Genomic DNA, 19376 nt, shown 5'->3' on the forward strand with positions numbered 1-19376 from the left:
CCTGTGACGGGGAGCTATTCATATGTGAAAATAAGCATCCATCAGATCTAGTGTGAATGTGTGCGAGGATTTGTTTAATGGACAGCATTCTGAACGTACGGCTCAACAGCGATTTGTTCAGTTGCCTGAGATCTAGGATGGGTCTGAGGCCGCCATCCCTCTTCGCAGTGTACTGCTGTAATCCCCCCCCCCACACACACAAAAAAAGAGACACTTTTAGATTTTTTTTATAAATTAAGTCTTGAAAGTGTGTAACTCTTTGAAGATTTATACAAATGGATCTGAAGGGAGGACCCTACCCTTACCCTACTACAAAAAACCACTGTCAACTAAGTTACCCACTGGGAAAACCCCCTTCAAAAAGAAATGGATTGTCCCAATCTCAAGATCTCTAAGTTACCGTCAACTGTGTTACCCAGTAAAGGTTAACGGATATATAATCTGTCAGTCAGGTGACTATTTAACTACCAGGAAATTGAAACCAATGATGTTCTAATTTTACAGGCACTCAAATTATATACAGGTGGCTGATGACAATGTAAAGGACCGATCAGCTAATCAGTCATAATTCACAGAACTGGGATGTGAAAGAGAAACTTGTTTCATCCTTACTGTATACATTGTATTGACAAAACAAAACAATGTTGTATGTAGCAGGTGCTTGTCTTTCAAAGTTTATTAGATGGAAGATATTTAGGGAACTCACATATGTGGACCAGACAGAAATGCAAGGCATACCTTTTTGGTTTTGAGAAAGAAATGACAGGATAAACAAATATTGCAGTACACGCCGCATAAGTCAGGTTTATTGACATTCAACATCAAATCCACCAAAACATGTTATTCAATACTTTTCTGATAATTTCGTTTATTATGCAGAATGAAATATGAAATGTTTAAATAGTAGCACCACAGACATTTTCGAAAACATTACAAATAACTTCTACAGCATGGCACCAGTGGTAGCAATGAGGGTGAACGAATAAAAGAGAGAAGTGTGCCCACACTAATCAAACACAATCATCAACACTGCTTTACAAAACCAGTGTGTACAGCCATGTGCTATGGTGCTAAGTAAGAACACCTCAGGTCACTAAAATGATTCATTTGGACAACAATCCTACAGGACACTATTTCTCACTGCTAAACAGCCAGGTTATTTATCTGTATTATGAATTTTCATTGTCAAACTCAACCTTGTTGATTTAAGTTTAGCTTAAATAATATAGCCCTCTCAACAAATAAGCAAGTAACAATTTGAGGTGATTTTATCTTAAATTAGAGGAAAGAAATATTAAATATGGCAATGTCATGATATAACATTTAAACTAAAGCGATAACATTTACTGTGATTCATGTCACTGAATTCCAAATGTAAAAAATAATAATAATAATAATAATAATAATAATAATAATAATAATAATACAAAATGTTAAGTGTCGACTTTCAGAAAATAACTGTAGGCACTGATTACTGAACTCTGGCACTTATAAAAGAGAGTTGAGGCAAAATCTGTGTTATGAATAATTGGAACGTTGGAAAACTTCTCAAGATCTCTAACTGGGATGGTAGTTTTTGATGTGAGAACACCATTAGCATCCACATTTCTTACCTTTCAAAGAACTAAAAGTGTACACTCTAATTGTGACTTACTGACTTCATCATAACATACCAATAACAGTTCTAATAAAATAATTACAAAGTAGAGTCAACCAATTTCATCTTTGGAATGTACAGATACTATAATTGAATTATTATTGTGTAAAACAGGGCAAAGAAGAGGCCAGTAACACCCATGTGTTCTTATTTGTGCTGGCCTCTTGCAAAGTGACAGGCAAAGTCATAGCTGTTTCTGCATCTGTGTCCGCATATGTTACACTGAAAAGGGTTCTCGTAACCATGGCAACCCATGTGGATGGTGTAGAGGATGTTGTCTGGGAAATATATGTGACAGTGGGGGCAGTGGTGGAGCATCTGGGGGTCCTGTATTGGGGTGGGCGTCCCTGGCTGGCTGTTGGTACCGCTGGGAGTGCTGGTTCTCTCGCTACAGGGTCCCACCCCTGGGCTACAGCCACTGTGCGCTGCAGGTCTGGGCTCGGGGGTGATTGGAGAAGAAGCTTGAGCCGCGCTGACAGAGACGAGAGCGGGTGCCGTCACAGGCTGCTGGACGAGGAACGTGGGTTTTTCGTCAGGTAGAGATTCTGCTCCGGGAGATACCGGTGCACCTTGGGCTTCAGGTGGGATGCTGGCAAGCTGACCGGCCAAAGTCGAAAGCTGGTTCAGCGGGTTGTCCAATACCATGTCCTGGTCCTCCCTAGATCCACTTCCAATTGCTTCACCAACTTGTGCATCCTTTCCTAGACTGTTATAGGCCTCCTGATGGAGGTGGGAGTGAGGAGGGAGATCATGGCCGAAGTCACCCAAGTGGTGCTGCTCTGAGCTGGGCTTTTGCAATACCATGGATGGCGGGCTGAGGTTGATGAGCAAACGGCGTCCATAACCCAGAGAGTTTCCTCTCTTCTGGAGGACACTGAGCATTTTTCGGTGTGAGATAGCAGAGCGTGCGCCCTTCATGGGAAGCAGTTTGTGTCTTCGGCGCCGGTGATGAGAAAGGTTACTGCGATCGCTGCAGCGGAAAGAGCAGAGCTCACATTTGTAGGGCTTTTCGCCCGTGTGAGAGCGCATGTGCGCCTCTAGGTGGCGCTCGTACGCTGAGGCGAAAGGACACAAGTGGCATCTATGGGGTTTTTCGCCTGGAGGAAGAGATAGAGAACATCTTATGTACTTGGTAAGCTCGTAAAAGACCAAAGAGCCTCTATACAAGTAGTCAGAGTGTAACTAAAGTTAAAGACCAGTTTTCAGTCATACCTGTGTGGATGCGAATGTGTTCGATTAGCCGTGCAGTGCCTCTTGTGGCATAGTTGCAATAGCGGCACTTGAGTTTGCCATCATATGTTCTCTCAAAGCCATCCACTAACATCCCTGAACTGTCCTCTAAGGACATGTCCACTGCTGGGTGCTCCAGGCCATTCTGACCAAGTTCTTTAAGGTTAAAAAAAAACACAGAAAATAACTTAGATTACGAAAATAACTGAGACATGGGACACATCAAGATGTATTGCAAGATGTATTGCATTCAGCACACAGAATCCGCAGGCACTTTCCACGAAAACGGTACACACGTTTTTTTTTCCCTCACAAATACCATGTGGTGAAAACTACTGGACATGTTAAACTATTATATAATAAAATAACCTAAAGGTAAACTATGACACTTTTATCAGTACATCATCAATCCTTCTTCCAAAACATGTTTTTGTCTTACCCTGATTCACTATGGTAAGCCTATTATAAGTGTTTATATTTTAGACCAGACGGGATGATTTTCACAGGAAACTCCGCTAGAGGGCCAAATGTTATCAGGGTATCTGCAGGTTTCACCAAGTAAAATTTAAGACTTTTTAAGACCTTCTTAAGACCATTATGAATTACATTTAATACATATACAGTCCCCTCCAAAAGTATTGGAACAGTGAGGACTATTCCTTTATTTTTTCTGTAGACTGAAAACATTTGGGTTTGACATCAAACAATTTATATGAGACAAAAGATCAACATTTCAGCTTTTATTTCCAGGTATTTACATCTGGATCTGATACACAACTTAGAAGATATAACCTTTTGTTTGAACCCACCCATTTCTCATGTGACCAAAAGTATTGGAACAGATTAACTTAAACTAGATTAAAGTGAATAAGACTTAATATTTAGTTGAAAATCCTTTGCTTGCAATAACTGCATCAAGCCTATGACCCATTGACATCACCAAACTTTTGCATTCTTCTTTTGTAATGCTTTTCCAGGCTTCCACTGCAGCCTCTTTCAGTTGTTGTTTGTTTTGGGGGGTTACTCCCTTCAGTCTCTTTTTAGCAGGTAAAATGCATGCTCTATAGGGTTTAAGTCTGGAGATTGACTTGGCCAGTCTAAAACCTTCCACTTTTTGCCCCTGATGAATTCCTTTGTTGCTTTGGCACTGTGTTTTGGGTCATTATCTTGCTGCATGATGAAGGATCTCCCAATCAGTTTGGTTGCATTTGTCTGTAAATTGGCAGACAAAATTTTTCTGTACACTTCAGAGCTAATTTTGCTGCTGCCATCATGTGTTACATCATCAATGAAGATCAATGAGCCCGTCCCAGAAGAAGCCATGCAAGCCCAAGCCATGACATTACCTCCACCGTGTTTCACAGATGAGCTTGTATGTTTGGGGTCATGAGCAGTTCCTTTTTTTCTCCAAACTTTAGCCTTTCCATCACTTTGGTAGAGGTTAATCTTTGTCTCATCAGTCCATAAAACTTTGCCCCAGAATGTTTGAGGCTTGTCTCTGTAGTTTTTGGCAAATTCCAGCCTGGCCTTCTTATTCTTCTTGCTAATGAGAGGTTTGCATCTTCTGGTGTAGCCTCTGTACTTTTGTTCATGAAGTCTTCTGCGGACAGTAGACTGTGATACCTTCACTCCTGCCCTCTTGAGGTTGTTGCTGATGTCACTAACAGTTGTTTTAGGGTCTTTCTTTACAGCTCTCACAATGTTTCTGTCGTCAACAGCTGATGTTTTTCTTGGTCTACCCATTCGAGGTCTGTTACTTAGTACACCAGTGGTTTCTTTCTTCTTCAGGACATTCCAAATGGTTGTACTTGCTATGGTCAATGTTTGTGCAATGGCTCTGATTGATTTTCCATCTTCTCTCAGCTTCACAATTGCTTGTTTTTCACCCATAGACAGCTCTCTGGTTTTCATGTTGGTTACACGTCTAACTATAAATGCAGTCTGCACAGGCAAAACCCAAATCTGAAACTGAGTGCAGACATTTAGTGCTATTTATTGTTTGAATAATCAATGTAATAGGACACACCAGGGCAACAAAACACACCTGTCAGTCACATGTTCCAATACTTTTGGTCACATGAGAAATGGGTGGGTTCAAACAAAAGGTTATATCTTCTAAGTTGTGTATCAGATCCAGATGTAAATGCCTGGAAATAAAAGCTGAAAGATTGATCTTTTGTCTCATATACATTTTTGGATGTCAAACCCAAATGTTTTCAGTCTACAGAAAAAATAAAGGAATAGTCCTCACTGTTCCAATACTTTTGGAGGGGACTGTATATCACACAATAAAAAAAACTTACAAAAGAAATGCAAAATCACAATTACTTGCAATACAAATTAATTTCTTAAAATTGAACATAGTATTAGTAAACTTGCACTTCCTCATAGCTCAATCCCACAATATATATATTGTGAGGAAAATAAGTATTTGAACACCCTGCTATTTTGCAAGTTCTCCACTTAGAAATCATGGAGGGGTCTGAAATTGTCATCGTAGGTGCATGTCCACTGTGAGACATATAATCTAAAAAAAAAAATCCAGAAATCACAATGTATGATTTTTTTAAACTATTTATTTGTATGACACAGCTGCAAATAAGTATTTGAACACCTGTCTATCAGCTAGAATTCTGACCCTCAAAGATCTGTTAGTCTGCCTTTAAAATGTCCACCTCCACTCCATTTATTATCCTAAATCAGATGCACCTGTTTGAGGTCGTTAGCTGCATAAAGACACCTGTCCACCCCATACAATCAGTAAGAATCCAACTACTAACATGGCCAAGACCAAAGAGCTGTCCAAAGACACTAGAGACAAAATTGTACACCTCCACAAGGCTGGAAAGGGCTACAGGGAAATTACCAAGCAGCTTGGTGAAAAAAGGTCCACTGTTGGAGCAATCATTAGAAAATGGAAGAAGCTAACCATGACTGTCAATCTCCCTCGGGCTGGGGCTCCATGCAAGATCTCACCTCGTGGGGTCTCAATGATCCTAAGAAAGGTGAGAAATCAGCCCAGAACTACACAGGAGGAGCTGGTCAATGACCTGAAAAGAGCTGGGACCACCGTTTCCATGGTTACTGTTGGTAATACACTAAGACGTCATGGTTTGAAATCACGCATGGTACGGAAGGTTCCCCTGCTTAAACCAGCACATGTCCAGGCCCGTCTTAAGTTTGCCAATGACCATTTGGATGATCCAGAGGAGTCATGGGAGAAAGTAATGTGGTCAGATGAGACCAAAATAGAACTTTTTGGTCATAATTCCACTAAACGTGTTTGGAGGAAGAAGAATGATGAGTACCATCCCAAGAACACCATCCCTACTGTGAAGCATGGGGCTGGTAGCATCATGCTTTGGGGGTGTTTTTCTGCACATGGGACAGGGCGACTGCACTGTATTAAGGAGAGGATGACCGGGACCATGTATTGCGAGATTTTGGGGAACAACCTCCTTCCCTCAGTTAGAGCATTGAAGATGGGTCGAGACTGGGTCTTCCAACATGACAATGACCCGAAGCACACAGCCAGGATAACCAAGGAGTGGCTCTGTAAGAAGCATATCAAGGTTCTGGCGTGGCCTAGCCAGTCTCCAGACCTAAACCCAATAAGAGAATCTTTGGAGGGAGCTCAAACTCCGTGTTTCTCAGCGACAGGCCAGAAACCTGACTGATCTAGAGAAGATCTGTGTGGAGGAGTGGGCCAAAATCCCTCCTGCAGTGTGTGCAAACCTGTTGAAAAACTACAGGAAACGTTTGACCTCTGTAATTGCAAACAAAGGCTACTGTACCAAATATTAACATTGATTTTCTCAGGTGTTATTTGCAGCTGTATCATACAAATAAATAGTAAAAAAAAATCATACATTGTGATTTTTCTGTTTTTTTTTTATTATGTCTCTCACAGTGGACATGCACCTACGACGACAATTTCAGACCCGTCCACGATTTCTAAGTGGGACAACTTGCAAAATAGCATGGTGTTCAAATACTCATTTTCCTCATTGTATATATATATATATATATATATATACACACACACACACAAACAAATAAAACATTTTTGGTGAATTTTTTTTTTTATCAAAATTACTAATTTTGTGGTGGTCATTTGCAGAAATTTGTGAAAAATGTGCATGTTTTTTTTTTATAATTAGGATGCAATATATACCATATTATTATGTTAGATGCACAATAGTCACACATGGCAATAAAACAAACAAAATGCATGAATCTTGTTTGGTATTACAAAAAAAGGCTGGTCCAGTGCTGTGCTATCTAGCTTGTGTGGGAAATATGACCAAAATCTTACCACAACAATAAGCAATTGCTTAATATAAGTAAAAGGTTCTCAAGTAATTAAGTAATCAAGTAAATGGTCAGTAATAAAATAAGAACTTATAAACAAGTGACAATCGGACAAAAAAATACAACAAGGATACAGATACAAACAGTGCTTTAAGTTTAGGTAGGCTACTGTTTGTTTTTACCCTTGTTGTTGTTTTTTATTTAACATTAAAGGGGTACTTCAGTGCTGGGAAGATTAATGTGTATTTAAACTGGGTCATTTATGTAGTAGAAATGTGAAATTATTTTTTAATTTGGTGCCTTCTAGACTGAGAAAAGACAGAAAATGTATTTTTGTCTCCTGTGGATGAAAGACAACAACTTCCAGAATGCACTTGCTTCGCTGCCCTACTAGGCCACTCCCAAAGCCACGACTATTGTTTATCACTTGCCCACCATGACACCGCCCCCAACATCGTATTGAGTAATAAAATAATTTTGTTCAGTTAGAGAATAGACACTACAATTAAAAACTGAACGTGTCTTTTCAATAAAGTTTGAGTGAGCCGAACGAAAGTCACGTCACAGACGCAGCAGGAGTCAGTTTTCATTCATCACGAGAGCGAAGAGCTGAGCAGAGCTGAAGTAAGCGTGGCTGTCATTCTCGGCTTATGTCCAGTCTGGTGTGTTATCACATCACGCCTATGGAAGCTTAACTTTCATAGGAATTCATTGAAAAGTTGAAACACTCACTTTGCTCCTCACTGCTCCGTTATGAATGCCCGAGCTGAGCGGCCGTTCGCATTTACATTCTGTGAGTGAGATCCCACCCCTGTGGGCGGGTTGAAAAACTAGCTCCTGTAGTCTCTAGGCTCTGGCCAAAAATCCTCAGATGACGCAAAATGACGATATTTGCGTCATCAGAGGATTTTTTCCTGAAATAAAATGCATAATTCTCTCGTCTCAGGGGGATTTGAGGGGGAAAAGTACCATAATTTGAATATACTAACGGGTTTCTACTGATACAAAGCTTAATGCTAAATCACTGAAGTTACCCTTTAAGGACACAGACAGGAGCGGGAATAAGCTAGGTTGCTTTCACTTTGAGACCTACAGTAATGCGCAGATCCAACACTGACACACATCACAAACATTTTTACACACGACATAACCGCCAATATGGACATAGGCATAATAATGTGTGTATTTGATCGTTCAAGGGCAATAAGCCTAGAAATAGAACACATTCATTACACTGGAGCGAGCGCTGACAGGCAGCAAACACTTGCACAGAATCCGCAGTCAGTCTGACATCGGTCCATGTCTCAGTACTGAACTACCGTTAATTTGGAACCATAAAAAATAACAGTGTATCTTTAATTTACTGTTTCATTGATTCCAAAATTGACAAAAAACTAATAACATTGGGATCCCTAAAGCATGACTTGAAGATAAATAAATAATTAAATAAGAAATAAATAATTAAATAATTTATATAAATAATTAAAAGTTTATCAATAATTACAAACCAACATTTGGTCTCAAACTAGCACCTACTGACTGAAAGGTTAAAGGGATAGTTCATTCAAAAATTTAAATACTGTCATCATTTACTCATCCTCAAGTTGTTCTGAGAGTTTCATTCTACTGCTGAACACAAAAGAAGATATTTTGAAGAACGTGAGTAATCAAACAGTTGACGGTAGCCATTGACTTCCATAATAGGGGGAAAAAATACAATGGAAGTCAATGGCTACCAGTTACCAACGTTCTTTAAAATATCTTATTTTAATTTCAGTAGAAGCAAGACACCCATACAGGTTTGGAACAACATGAGAGTGAGCAACTGATGACACATTTTTAATTTTTGGGTGAACTATTTCTTTAACCTGTCACTGAAGGAAAAAAAGTGTCAAGCTCTATTTTGTTCCCTATTCATGGAAAGTACCAGCAGATGAAAATGTATGCGTGGTGCAGATGTTCAAAAAATGAGCCTAACCCAAATCCTTAAAAAAAAGCACAACTGCATTTTTAGTCAAGTCATAAACAGCACACAGGAAGGCTCTCTAAACATTACCTCCTTGGAGATCCTCACTGTCTTTCACTCCGATGACAGAGCCAGATATCATGTTGACATGTTGGGTCTGCTGACTCAGGTACTCCTGAAAGTCCTTCACAAAATCCAGTGGTTCTGGCTTCTCCTCGCCCATTGAAAGATCTACGCCGTCGTCCTCTGCTGTCTTAAACTAGACCAAACAGGATGTCAATAAAATACAACCAGAAGACCTTACAGATGTGAATGTCATAAAAATGTATATATAACATGATACCCACTTCGAACAGCAGCAAAATTAAAATGTGCAAGCAACCTGTCAAGTGTGAATCCAGTCGATTATTCTACAATAACATGGGGTGCGGTAAACAAATGTCATATCTTAAGCTCATACGTTATAGTGGAATCTGTGACAGTTGTACCAAACACTAATCAGTTGTATTAGTCTGGTTTTTATCCAGTTGACAAGGTAACATGCGTTGCTATGATAGAGAGTGAACGTTGACGTTGCTAAGCATTCCCAACTATTAAGCTGGCATTACAACAACAATTAACAACAGTTACCTTCCTAAAGGCGTCAGAGGAATTAACACCACACTCAGTTGTTGGGTTTACCGACTGTCGACCCGTTCTTTAAGGAGATTTTAGAAAAATGGGAGTAAATAAAGCTCCATGTTGGTGCTGGACAGCTAACGTCAGCGAGTTAGCACGACTGATTCAGTTGAAAACAGATTTTAAACGAGCTTTACGTTTGACCAGCAGTTAGATCGACGTATTTGAAACATACTTGGTGTGTCCATTAGGACTGTGTCATTAGTAAACGGAGAGTAAAAACCGATTTTTGCTTGGCCAAAATGATGCTCTGCGACATCAAAACAAAAGAAAACGAAGGGGTGAAAGTTCAACCAAGTGGTGCGCCGCTGAAATGATTCCGACTTCGTTCCAATAAATGAACATTTAGTTCCTGTGTCACTGAGTATACAGGAATTCTGCAGAGCAAACCAGACTTTAAAAAATGAATGTATCCTAAAAATCTTTTATAGGCTACATAATTTCATGATTTTCTTGATTTGAGCAGGTGTTGCTATTTTGTCATGTCTTTAGTTAGCCTACACGTAGCCTATGTTAAAATGACCAAATGTCAAACAAGACGTTTTCCCCTTCCTCTAATCAAATCGTGTTCTATTCTGAATGTTGTTTAATTGATATTCAAGCTTCCCGATGCTCATCACTTGCCATCGTGTTAGCCTTTATTTTTAAAATACAAGTCATGTTCCTGACGCCATTCTCCAGGATAAGACATCGTTTTGGTGGAAAACAACAGCACACGTAAGTATTTGCAGTGAGTGGAGTTTAACTTGCTGTCACATTAAACATGCTTTCATTATCTACATCAATTATTCAAAAAGATTAACAATATTACATTTAACCTGATAGTCTTAGCAATGACTAACTAGCTCAGGCATCCTGTTGATTTTCTTTTTGTTATGTAAATAATTTAGTTATAATTAAAAGCATATTTCTGAAAGTCTTTTGACCTTTTTAATACTTTCTGAAATTACATCTTAATCATATTGATTGATATTCATATCCAAAAAGTAATGCAACCAGTATTGATCCATTAAAAAAATGTATTAGAGTTCTGCATCAAGTGCATTGATGATTCATCTCCTTTTACCAGATTAGCTAAATACATGGATAATTTCCATATTCAAATGTCATGGCCAATTTGATGAGTACTTGAGCCAATTGCATTACTTTAAATAGCAGGATTGGCTCATTTATGTTTCATAGCGTTTAATATTTAACTAGAGGGGAAGTTAGCCGAAGATCGCATTGCCCCATTTGTGTCAGGGTTGTAGGAAAACCATTGAAGAGGGTGTGACAAATGACCAGTTAGAGCGAGAGCTTTGGATCCTTATGACACTCTTCAGAGCTGTAATGAGGGGGTTCTAGTGTAACATGTGGCAATTCATTGCCTGTGATCATGGTTCAGATAACCAGAGAACAACTTGCCTGGCTCCCATCATAGGTTAAATGTTAGCAAACTGTAGATTCATATAACCTTGTGTATGTATGTATGTATGTGTATATATATATATTACACATTATTGTGTGTGTGTGTGTGTGTGTGTGTGTGTGTGTGTGTGTGTGTGTGTGTGTGTGTGTGTGTGTGTGTGTGTGTGTGTGTGTGTGTGTGTGTGTGTGTGTGTATAAAACATCATTATTTAGTCGGTTAGTTTGTTAGATTTTATATATATATTTTTAAATATATATTTTTCTGTTTTTTTTTCTTTAGACTTTTCCGCAGACCCCTTAGCACTCCCTTGTGTCCCCCTGTTTGAAAACCCTTGATCTAATATAGCCTTCTGTTTATGGTTTTGTATTATTCCAGTCCTAATTTTGCAGTTCTCCTGAAATCCATAAAAACCTGACTCACAAAAGACACTGCATTTGTGTTGCGATCTCAAACAGACAATTCTTCTTACCAAAAGCATATCATCGCTGTGTATGTCTAATTCTGTACTTTACTGTAAATAGGGCTGAATCCAGCTTTATTTCACAGTTAGGACACTAGATGGCGCAGGATGTCAAGTTGTGATGACCATGTAGGGAAATAAGGTAGGCCTGAATGATTTAATGTCAAATTTTTCTTTCACTCTTTTGCGTTTATTATGCACAAAGCATAATGAGAGTGTTCAGTTTTTTGATTGATGTCAGTATTTTGATTGTTGCATATGAATGAGCTGAGAAGTCTTGATTCAAAGTGCAACTGTAATATTAGCGTTATTGAATGAGAATTATAAACGAAGTCAAACAGACAATTACTGTGAAGTGCAGTATTTACAGTCTGTGGGTTTCTGTGAAAAGCACCGTAAACTGATCCAAAGGCAGGCACGACAGCCCGACCTTGTGGGGTTGAACTACGACCCCTGAAGCAGTCAATTACAACACTTCCTAATGGCCTGTCCACACTAATGTTATTTTATAGCAATTTAATTATGCTCAGGTTTCCCATGAAGCCACTTCCCCTTAAATAATTCAAGCAGGGTGACAGTAATTTGTCAGCTGAAAAAGATGAATTGGGGTTTCAAGTGGGCTTCTTTTCATGAAGCGTTATTGTTTTCAAAGCCGAGGTGCAACAGTACATGTGAAAAATAGTTGTTGTGATGATAACAGTTAATTTGTTTCTTAGCTGCCTGTTTTGGTCGACAAGAGATTCTGGAAATCTAGAAAACTAGATGTTACAGTATGTTTTATAAATGCCAGTGACCTTTCTTTCTCTCTTTTTGGTTTTGACAAACACACATATGGTTATAGTATCCAAATATTTGATTACACATTGATATACATCAAAACTCCACACAGACTTCGCGACTGGAAGTAATTCGGTCACAAATGAGTATCAGTTCAATTTGTTTGTCCGGCTTAGTTTCCCTCCTTCTCACTTTCCTTTTTAATTTAGCATCTGCAGAGTGTCTGAAGCTGCTCCATCGACACCTGCTCGGGGGTAAGTCAGACCAAGTTCCCCCGTTGCCCTAATTCACATTTAAAAGCCTTTGAATGAGCGGGCCCCCTTCTCTCCTCCAAAGCGCTTGATTTATGTGCTGTTTGTGGTTTTATAGAACGCGAAACAATTCATTTTCTCCTGAAAAGGAATTGGGTATTAATTTGGAGAAGGCCCCTGAGCACTTTTTTAAGACTCCAATCATATGCTGGAGTCATTTAAAGGCTGCTGTGGACATTAGCCCCAGAAGAAAGGCTTTTAATCCTGCCTGAAGAGCGCAGCTATAGAAACGGCTGCCCCAACGCCAAATCATTACTGCTAAAGGGTGAAGGAGGACCACTGCTGGATTTATTCTTCACGCCCCCAAGACTATTTATTTCTGGAGAGACCCTATCTTACACCCCCCACCCTTGTGCGACACGGGGCGTGTGTAGAAGCAGAGAAAGGGAAAGAAATAGGATAAAGGAAGTACATATTAAGCTTTTCATTTTCCTGCCACTTAATTTCCTCGCGGCCGCCTGTGTAATGAATGTAATTGCTACCTTTGATGAGAACACTATTATCTGAATCACACTTTAAATGGGCAAACAAGGCCCCCTCCATCCTCTCTCTCTCCCCCCCTCACAAAGCGGGTATAAGATCTGTAATTATGTGACAGAACAAGTGGTTTTTCTCAAAGCCGTGGCGTTGCGCTCGATTGCCAAAGAGCAGCCTTGGTTACATTTGCACAAAGGCGCAGATTAGCAGCGATACGCACGCCACACACAAAGATGGGCGGGTTTTTTTTATCATTAATTTCCTGTGTGAACCAATGAATGTCTCTGTACAGGAAATTCTCATTTAGTCGAATGCCAGATCTCATTTTCTAAAAATCTGGGCCAATCTGGCTGATTGGAAAATTGCATTGAAATCAAATCAATGGTTAGGGCCTAAAGGGAATAAAAAGCAATGCCAGTATACAGAAGCAAATAGTAAGGTGAACTTTATTCCATTAAGAAAAGTGCAGAAAATAGTGGCTTGTGTATAGTATGCTGCTCTATTATAGCCTACGCGTTGGCCTAAATAAAATTCTATCTATCTATCTATCTATCTATCTATCTATCTATCTATCTATCTATCTATCTATCTATCTATCTATCTATCTATCTATCTATCTATCTATCTATCTATCTATCTATCTATCTATCTATCTATCTATCTATCTATCTATCTATCTGAATGTGTTATTGTTTATATTAGCCATTGTATTGATTTAAATAACACAATGCAAAGTCAAATATCCTAAAAAGCAATAATTTTTTACCTAATCCTTATATAGGCTGTGCTGCCTGCTTGTATCAGGTTCGAACTTTTGTATGACACACCGATCCGCAAACAGACAGTTCAGTTATTCATGAGGATTTATCTTTGCACATCTCTCGGCGCGCACGCGGTGAATAGCTGTTTAATAAAAGTGTCGGGCGCGTCCTACAGATGACGTGCCTTTACGAGGCGACGCACGATAAAACCCTGTCACCTTATGAAGTCTGAACGCGCGCGCGTCGCCTCTGACAAAGTATTGAAGCATCGCGGGAGAGATTTTCAAACGTCACAGGTGACAGCACGCTTCTTTCGGTCGAGCTCTTTAGCCCCGCCGAGATGCAAAAAACTATAAAGCAACGTCACAAATGATGAATTACACAATTATTCTTAAATGGCTGGCGTTTTGAGCTATATGCAAAGCCATTTGGCACCTTAAATGTGAGTTATTATTCTTTAAAGCAAGCTATACTTAAATGATAAAGTGATAATCAATTCCTTCGACTATGATGCCTCGCTTGGAGCCTGGGGGAAAAACTACTGATCACTTCTATTGGTCTGCAAATGATGGTACTTACATCATGACAGATGGCTGGCAGGAGCAATGTGTGACTTTAGAAAGGTTTATAATGTCTGAAACAGGCTGCCATTCGGGCCCAGTCAGGCAACAGAGGAATGGGCCAATATTTCTGAGTGAAGTGGCATTTTAGCTGTATTTATCTGAGAATCTCTACACCAAAACCATAGGCACTAATAAAGAAGATGCTGTAATAGCTTTTGACTGGGTCCAGTCGCTCTGGATGGGGAATGAACTGTCCTTTGCTGAATTATTGTGGCCAAATGCCATTTGTACAGCCTGAAAAGTGGGGGCATTTATCCTGACTGTCAGCGCTTGGCAATAGCTCATAGTCCTGAATGATATCTCCCAACGCACAGTTGCCCCAATACTCGCATTTCATGCTCGGCGCTGAGAGGGAAACTAATGGATAGCACTGTCTGAAGGCAGATAATTTAGAGCATCTTCTGTCAAATCTTTAAAACACATGGCTCTACACAAGCCAGCGGATACAGTGGAGTGTATCCAGCGGCACCAGCCCTGTGCCTCCCTGCCACTTTGGGGCACTGAACCAGGAAGATTCATTAGAAATGGCTTTTGAATTCTGAAAAAGTAGGTAATAAAGTGTTATTATCGTATAAAGTATAGTTGATTTAATGCTGAATTTGGGTAATGTTTCGTTTTAGTCTTCCTGTGCACAAATAAACATGTAATGTGTTCACAGTGAAGATGAATTTTGCAAGAACATTGGCAGATTAAGTAGATGTTTGTATTAACTCATTATATTAAAGTAACAGATCACCCAGTTCATCATTCCAAATATTACTTTCTTCTGCTGAACACAAAAGAAAATATTTTAAGAATGATGGGGTCCAATGTTGTTCCAACTTCCTCATTCCGTTAATGAACATTTTAGTTCCTGTGTGTCACTGTGAGTATACACTTACTCTCCAGAGCAAACCAGACTGTAAAAAATGGATGTATGCTAACACAGTATCCTAAAATGTGCAAATATAGGAGTGAATTATACATAATCCATTTCTCGATTTGAGCAGGTTTTGCAATTTTGCCATGTCTTTATAGGTGTTAGCATACAATTGTTAAGATGACTGAAAAACCCAATTACTTTCATATTGACAAAATAAATCACTGAAATTTTGTTTTTGTTTTTCTCAAAATATCTTTTGGCTAGTACAGAAGAAAGAACGCCACGATACAGGTCATGAATATCACATGGTGCTATAGAAAACACTTTCTAAAAGAGTTAAACTAAAATTATTCTCTCTTAATTTATTATTGTGTGCTCATGCTGTTCATGTATGGTTGACTGTCTGTATTAAAACAATTGGGTAGCATCCAGACACCTCAGGTTAAAGAGATCCAATAAAGTATTGATTATTGATAACAGCTGATCATTGGCATAATCATGTCTAATTGACTCCTTATCTCTTTTTCAGGCTAACAATTCGGTTCCGCACCTCCAAAGCTGTTCATTTCCATCCTTCTCCGTTTCAGTCACTAGTCTTTTAGAAACTATTTTCTATAGCAGCACATGGTATTTTACCATGGAGCAATGATCCTCCGCCCAGTGTTTTCTGTTGTCCGGTCTCTACTATCATTTTCTAACAAAGGTCCAGTCTGCTTTCCACATCACAGTGCTTAGTATGTTTTATTTATACTCCACACAAGTTGACGCTGTAACAAGGAAGTACTCCATTACCTCTGTATTCTGTTTCCGAATGAATAGCCCCTCTAGTATTATTCACTTTCTCTGAACACTGCTCTTATCTTGCGCTGTACCCAGTAGGCCTCGTTAGTCACCATATGAGGTGAGTGGCCAGGTCATAATGGGAAGGAGGAATGACCCTCGACCTCCTTGACCTCTTATCGATCTCCGGGCCTTGTGCAGCTGGGCCTCTGTGTTCCAATGCATAGGGGGAGGAATTTAAACATGACACGCACTGTACCATGCCAGCGTGCAGTTGGGGAGATCATTAATAACATGCGTTTTACCTGTACAACTGTGACAAACCAACCAGAGCACAGAGAAACAGCCAGTTTATGAACACAAACACAGGGCTCACATAAATAAGCAACAAAAGAGAATGGATAAAGAGCTGGAGATAAACAAAACCCAACTAATCAATTTTTCTCTCTGAATTCTCAGTGGTTTGAACATTTGGGAGGCTGGTGAAGTGATGAATAGATAATGAATTGTACTGAATAACCTCAACTTGCCATGCTTATCTTAAAATTATCAATAATTTTATCCCGTAATCTTTGGTCACCAAAATACCATATTTAAAAAAAAATCCTGTGCATTTTTTTTAATATCTTAAATTAGCTTGAATGTAACTTTACACCCTTGCTTCAGTTAGTATACGCGGAACTATTCATATGCAAATTAGCCCCGCCTCCACTCACACCAGCTCACCGATGCATTCGGTCAACTTACTAAGGTAAATGCTGCACAATGGTATCGCTCTTTACAACGTCAGACACATAATAGTAATTAATATGATTAGTCTATGAAACGTTTTAAATATCAACATCAATGGAGAAAGCATTATAGTTCATCATAACATCATAATATACATCACGACCACTCGGGGGCACTCGGAGCGCGGTAAAGTTGCCACTGTTCTATAGAATCGGCAATCTTACAAAGATATCAAAACCACAATTAGTTTTAACAGTATGTAGGCTAACCATTGTTTATCGACATGAAATATTAATTCAAAATCACCTACATGCATTATAGCTGCATATTTATGCTCGAGAATGCTTTGACCCGATACCACGGCGCTAAGGGAACGTCTGCCAATCCAACAAGTGGTTGAAACTTATAATTTGTATAAATAAAAATTACTTATAACATTTAAAAACAGATATGTAAAAATTCCACAGCTTTGTTGTATTTTTATTGTAACATTGGAATAAAAAAATAAATTAAAAAAAAGTTAATTGAATTCATACAAATTATATGTTTCAACTTGGTGGAATTGGCAGACGTTCCCTTTGCGCGGCAGTGGGTCAAAGCGTTCTCGAGTATAAATATGCTGCTATAATGCACGTAGGTGATTTTGAATTGATATTTCATGTACAATTGTACAATTGCACACTTAAAACTGATTGTAGTGTTTAAACATTTGTAAGACTGGCGAATCTATTGAACAATGCAAGGAAAACTAACTTTACCGCACTCTGAGAGTCCCCTAGAGGTCGGGAGCATTTCCGTTGTGTTGTGGCTATTTCATTGTGTTGTGGATTTTTCGTTGTGTTGTGGCTTTATTTTGTTGTGTTGTGGCTTTATTACTTTGTGTTGCGTTTTTTTCGTTGTGTTGTGGCTTGATTTCTTTGTGTTGCAGTTTTTTCGTTGTGTTGTGAACTTATGTATGCTTTTTAAATTTTGTTGTGTTGTGCACTACTGGGCCACCGTAGAAAATACTCCGCAATGGTGTTGATATATGAATTTACACACAGTTTTTCTGAAAGCATATTAAAAACACCACATAGACATATAAACAACATTAAAAACTTGCTTTTCACCACAGGGGGTCTTTAATCAGAGGAGCAGTTTGGTTTCCACAGTTGTGTCTTTCATTGAGTAAATGCTCAAATATTTGACCTTATGTACCTCATATTAACATTTGTATATATATTTCTATCATAATAACTCTGAAGATTTTTAGCATAGTAATGGATATGACGCAAGTCAATGTTAATGTATTTGATCTACAGCACGGAATAGATCTACAGCACTGCTGCTGCTGATTATTGCTGTTGTTGTAGATTATTTATTATTACCCTATTAGTAGGGACTTGCTACTGCCAATACAAACACCAATACGCTGCTGTAGTCGTATGTAAGACATACTACTGCTGCACAAATAATATATAAAATTACTCATAGCAGATCTATACAGGTGGAGCTGGGGAAGGTGGAGAGTCTAACCGTCTATTTAAATGTGTATCAGCAAGCTCATTGGATACAGATGCGACAGGAACCAATCAACTTGTGCCATGTAGTTAATTATGTAAATTTCATTGGGTTGTGTTAAGGACCTCTGTCTTTCTCGTTTTCTCTCTTTCTCTCTTTTACTCTTATTCTTCTGGTATCTTGTGAGGCTTCTTTTCTTTGCATGCTATCACACTGGTTCTTTCTCTTTCTAGATCCTATCGCTTCTTACACTTTCACAATTCTGCTTCTTCTTTACATCTTCCTGCTATCAGACACATATGCACTTTTATTCACCTTGACCTTTGGTCCAATGAAGACTACAATAGCAGGCTTGTGGACCTTTTAAAGAATTGTCTTTGTGTGGTTTTCTAAAAAAAAAGAATGTTGTAGGCCGCATGGGGGAAGGAAGCCGCTAATGTAAGCATGTAATAGTTTTCTATAAATAATCGAATGACAACATGGGCGCAATGGCATCTGGGGACTGTAAAAGAATATGTAACCAATTTTAGTGCTATTAAAGCGAAATAGAGAACAAAATATATAAGAGGTCGAGGGAAAGGTTTCATTTGTAACCAGGGAATAAGGGCTTTATGGCAGCATAGGATACAGTCACTGTTGAGAACAGAAAGGAAAAAAGGGTCATAACATTGAACAAAATGAATTAAAGCAGGGGAAAATATGTGCTGTGCATAAAATCAATCGGTCGATAATTGGCTCACTTCTCATGTGTGTGCAGGTGGGTGGCCATACATCTCTTCCTAGGAGCACTGATTTGATTTGCACTTATGTTTTTACAAATAATCAATGCTTCATTTTGACCGC

The 19376-nt window shown here is 39.0% G+C and overlaps 1 protein-coding gene across 2 annotated transcripts; it reads right to left on the reverse strand.

Annotated features, from left to right (window-relative positions):
- Positions 1-868: 868 nt before the first annotated feature.
- On the reverse strand, positions 869-10124 carry ikzf5 (IKAROS family zinc finger 5). Of its 2 annotated transcripts, none has more exons than XM_079832816.1 (4): positions 9795-10124; positions 9255-9423; positions 2870-3043; positions 869-2754 (listed from the first exon to the last, which is right to left on the reverse strand). In XM_079832816.1, exons 2-4 carry the CDS (start codon positions 9385-9387, stop codon positions 1805-1807), a joined length of 1257 nt encoding a protein of 418 aa, XP_079688942.1. In that variant the 5' UTR covers positions 9388-9423; positions 9795-10124; the 3' UTR covers positions 869-1804. The 2 variants fall into 2 exon arrangements, with proteins under 2 accessions (XP_079688942.1, XP_079688943.1); XM_079832817.1 differs by lacking the exon at positions 9795-10124 and adding an exon at positions 9512-9774.
- Positions 10125-19376: the final 9252 nt, after the last annotated feature.

The sequence above is a fragment of the Gobio gobio genome, assembly GCF_949357685.1.
Source record: "Gobio gobio genome assembly, chromosome: 13".
Classification (NCBI taxonomy): Eukaryota; Metazoa; Chordata; class Actinopteri; order Cypriniformes; family Gobionidae; genus Gobio; species Gobio gobio.

Coding starts and splice junctions, on each gene's coding strand:
- ikzf5 (XM_079832816.1), bottom strand. CDS start 9,387: ATGGGCGAGGAGAAGCCAGAACCACTGGATTTTGTGAAGGACTTTCAG. Junction 3,044..9,254: donor CAGTGAGGATCTCCAAGGAG/GTAATGTTTAGA, acceptor TTAACCTTAAAG/AACTTGGTCAGAATGGCCTG. Junction 2,755..2,869: donor ACACATTCGCATCCACACAG/GTATGACTGAAA, acceptor CTCTTCCTCCAG/GCGAAAAACCCCATAGATGC.